The sequence below is a fragment of the Apis dorsata genome, unplaced genomic scaffold (genome assembly GCF_000469605.1).
Source record: "Apis dorsata unplaced genomic scaffold, Apis dorsata 1.3 scaffold_676, whole genome shotgun sequence".
Taxonomy (NCBI): domain Eukaryota; kingdom Metazoa; phylum Arthropoda; class Insecta; order Hymenoptera; family Apidae; genus Apis; species Apis dorsata.
Window position 1 is genome coordinate 228,398 of NW_006263858.1, and position 2,904 is coordinate 231,301.

Genomic DNA, 2,904 nt, shown 5'->3' on the forward strand with positions numbered 1-2,904 from the left:
TCGCCAAAAAAGTAGTATGTTTTAGTTATTGTGAAAGTGTTAAGAAAGGAAGTTGCCATTATTAGATTTTTACGAAAAAGAGAAATTAAAAAAAATTAGTTGAAAATTGATTTATTTTATAGTTTAAAAAATTGTATCTATTGAACTGTAACAATCAGTTTTTTTTCCAAATCTGATTCTGTAGTAATCAGAATTTAGGAAAAATTTGTTTTAATGAAAAAAAATTTAATATTGTAAAATATTTTTTTAGATGATTATCTTTCTTTACAAGAATATAAGAAAGAAAAATCAAATTATGTATTTACTAACAAAAATTTGATAAAAAATTTTTTTGAATAATTTATGTTGCTCCTCAGGATTAAAATACTAATATTGTTCCTCTATATATAAAAAATATAAACATTTAAATATTTTAACGATACTTTAAAAAAAATTTATTAATTTTTTAATAAATACAATTTATGTCATCATAAAGAAGTATGGAATTACATTATATGTAGAAAAATTTAATTTTTTATGTAAAAATAAAGTGCTGCATTAAAATCACTGTCTAACATAATGAATATTTCTCATAGATATATATTTAATATTTAATATTTTCAGTTTTATTGAAAAATATTTTTGATAGTATTCATTTTTAAAATAAAAATATATGCAAAAATAAGCATAAATATATATAATAATATAACATATTTTGATATGTCTAATTTTTTTGAAATTATATTTGTGCCAAATCCTAATATATCATTTATAATTATATAAAAAGAAAAATTTATTTTGTTTTTTAACTAATAATAAATAGGATTTAAAAAATCTTCTTTATCATAAAAAATTAACAATAATTATAAAAAATTAATTGCGACAATCGCAAAAAGAACGAACAAATGTGATAATGTTAAGATTCAATAAGTTAGTTCAGTAGTTTAATGCAATACTTTTCAAAAGTATTTTATATTATAGAATTTTTATTTAACTTTTATTTGTATATTGGTCTATTTTTTAATTTTAAATCCTTATATTTAGAATTTTATTATCTTCATAAAATGCAAATAATATGCAATTGTTTTAGAAATGCTTGTTTAAAAGTACTATGAAATATGCAACCATGAAATTTTTTCCATTGAAATATTTAGATGATGACAATTTTACAATATGAATAGTTAGTTCTGTATAAATAGAAAACTATATGAATTTTATGAGACAGGCTATAATTATTTTCTTTATTATCGTGAAATGATTTTAAATAGTTTTTTATTTTATAATATACTCTTTAATAAAAATGCCTGTTAACATTATATTTATAATTATATACTGATGTAACATTTTGTTCTTTTTTAAAATATAACATTGATCGATAATTATTAACAGTAATAATTAGATCAATAATAATTAATTCAGTTGCCTTATTTTTATTAATGCATTTAAGTTATTTTAATTAAAAACATATTTTAAATCTAAAAAACTATTTTATCTAAAATAATAAATATTGTTGTTATTAACAATGATTAATTTATTACATTAAAAACTGAAAAATGTGCATAATAAATTTTATGGAATAAATTAAAGTGTTTCTTTACATGAAATGAATTATAAATAAAAAATATTCCTGCATTTCATTCTTTATAATCTTTTAATTTAATGAAAAAATAATTGTTTAAAACAATATATAGATTACTATTTTGCTTAACTGAAATAATATAGTTATATTTGTTTTCTTATATATAGTCTATTATCTAAATAATTTTTATAATAATATTTAATTATCTTTTTAGATTGTAAATATTAAATTAATATTAAATAAGATTTATCTCACATATCTTACTATTATTTAAAAATAATAAAAAAATAGATCTAGGTTATACATTTTAATATTTTTACCTATGAAATTTATTATATTTTCATATTTTTTTTTAATCAATTTTGCATTAACATGCAAAATTTTCAAATTAGTTTTTATTAATTTAAGCATATCTTTTGAAATGAATCATAAATCTTTCTGTAAAATAATTATTAATATTCATATAATAATCTCTAAAAATGTGCATAATTAAAAACTTAATTTATATTCGATTTATATTTGATTTGAGAAATTATATGTATAATTGTTATAATATTTTTATATATTTCATTGTTTTTTGCATAATATAAAAAATATCTTACATGTATGATTTATTACACGATTTATTATAATGATACAAAAAGATATAACAAATTTCAATGATAAAAATATAATTTTTTTTTGGAAATTCTGTTTTTTTTACAAATTAATGTTTGAATTATATATATAATACTTATAATATTATATATTATTGTATAATATTTTATTCAATTCAATAAGATAACATTTGATCTTTAAGACCCCCACGAATTATAAAATATTTTGATTGTTATTTTGTATGTATATTATATCTTATAATACTATATAAGTATACTATATACTTATAATACTATATAATACTATATAAGAATTTATATGTAGTTGTCTACATATATGCAGTATGAATTATGGACTGTTGGAAATTACTTCGGAACTTGAAGTCACACACTTGTTGAATCTATTCTATAGTGCGTACAAAAGTCTGTATTGGGTATAAAATTATTTTGATTGAAATTTATTTTTTTTTAAAATAATATTTTTAGAAGAAATATCATGTCTAATGGAAATTTAGGTGAGTTAAATTCATAATTAATTTTCTAATGTTTTTAAATATTAAGTGTTTAATATATTATTTATTAATTATATGATACATTATTTATTATATCATAATTATTATTATTATTTTATTTATAAATATATTGTTATACTATAATTATATTATTATAATTATTACAACTCTACTTATAAAAATATTATTTTTAATATTATAATATTCTTTTTATTTAATAAAATTTCATAAATAAAAA

At 16.0% G+C, this 2,904-nt stretch overlaps 1 protein-coding gene across 1 annotated transcript in view; it reads left to right on the forward strand.

Moving 5' to 3' along the window:
* The window catches only part of LOC102670823 (egalitarian protein homolog), a gene marked incomplete at its 3' end in the record, with an annotated part of 6,206 nt that extends 3,618 nt beyond the window's left edge, over nt 1–2,588 (forward strand). Inside the window, exon 7 of the mRNA XM_006622215.2 lies at nt 2,480–2,588. Within this exon, the coding sequence (XP_006622278.2) occupies nt 2,480–2,588 (109 nt within the window). The remainder of the gene's footprint in view (nt 1–2,479) is intronic.
* Between the last annotated feature and the right edge of the window lie 316 nt (nt 2,589–2,904).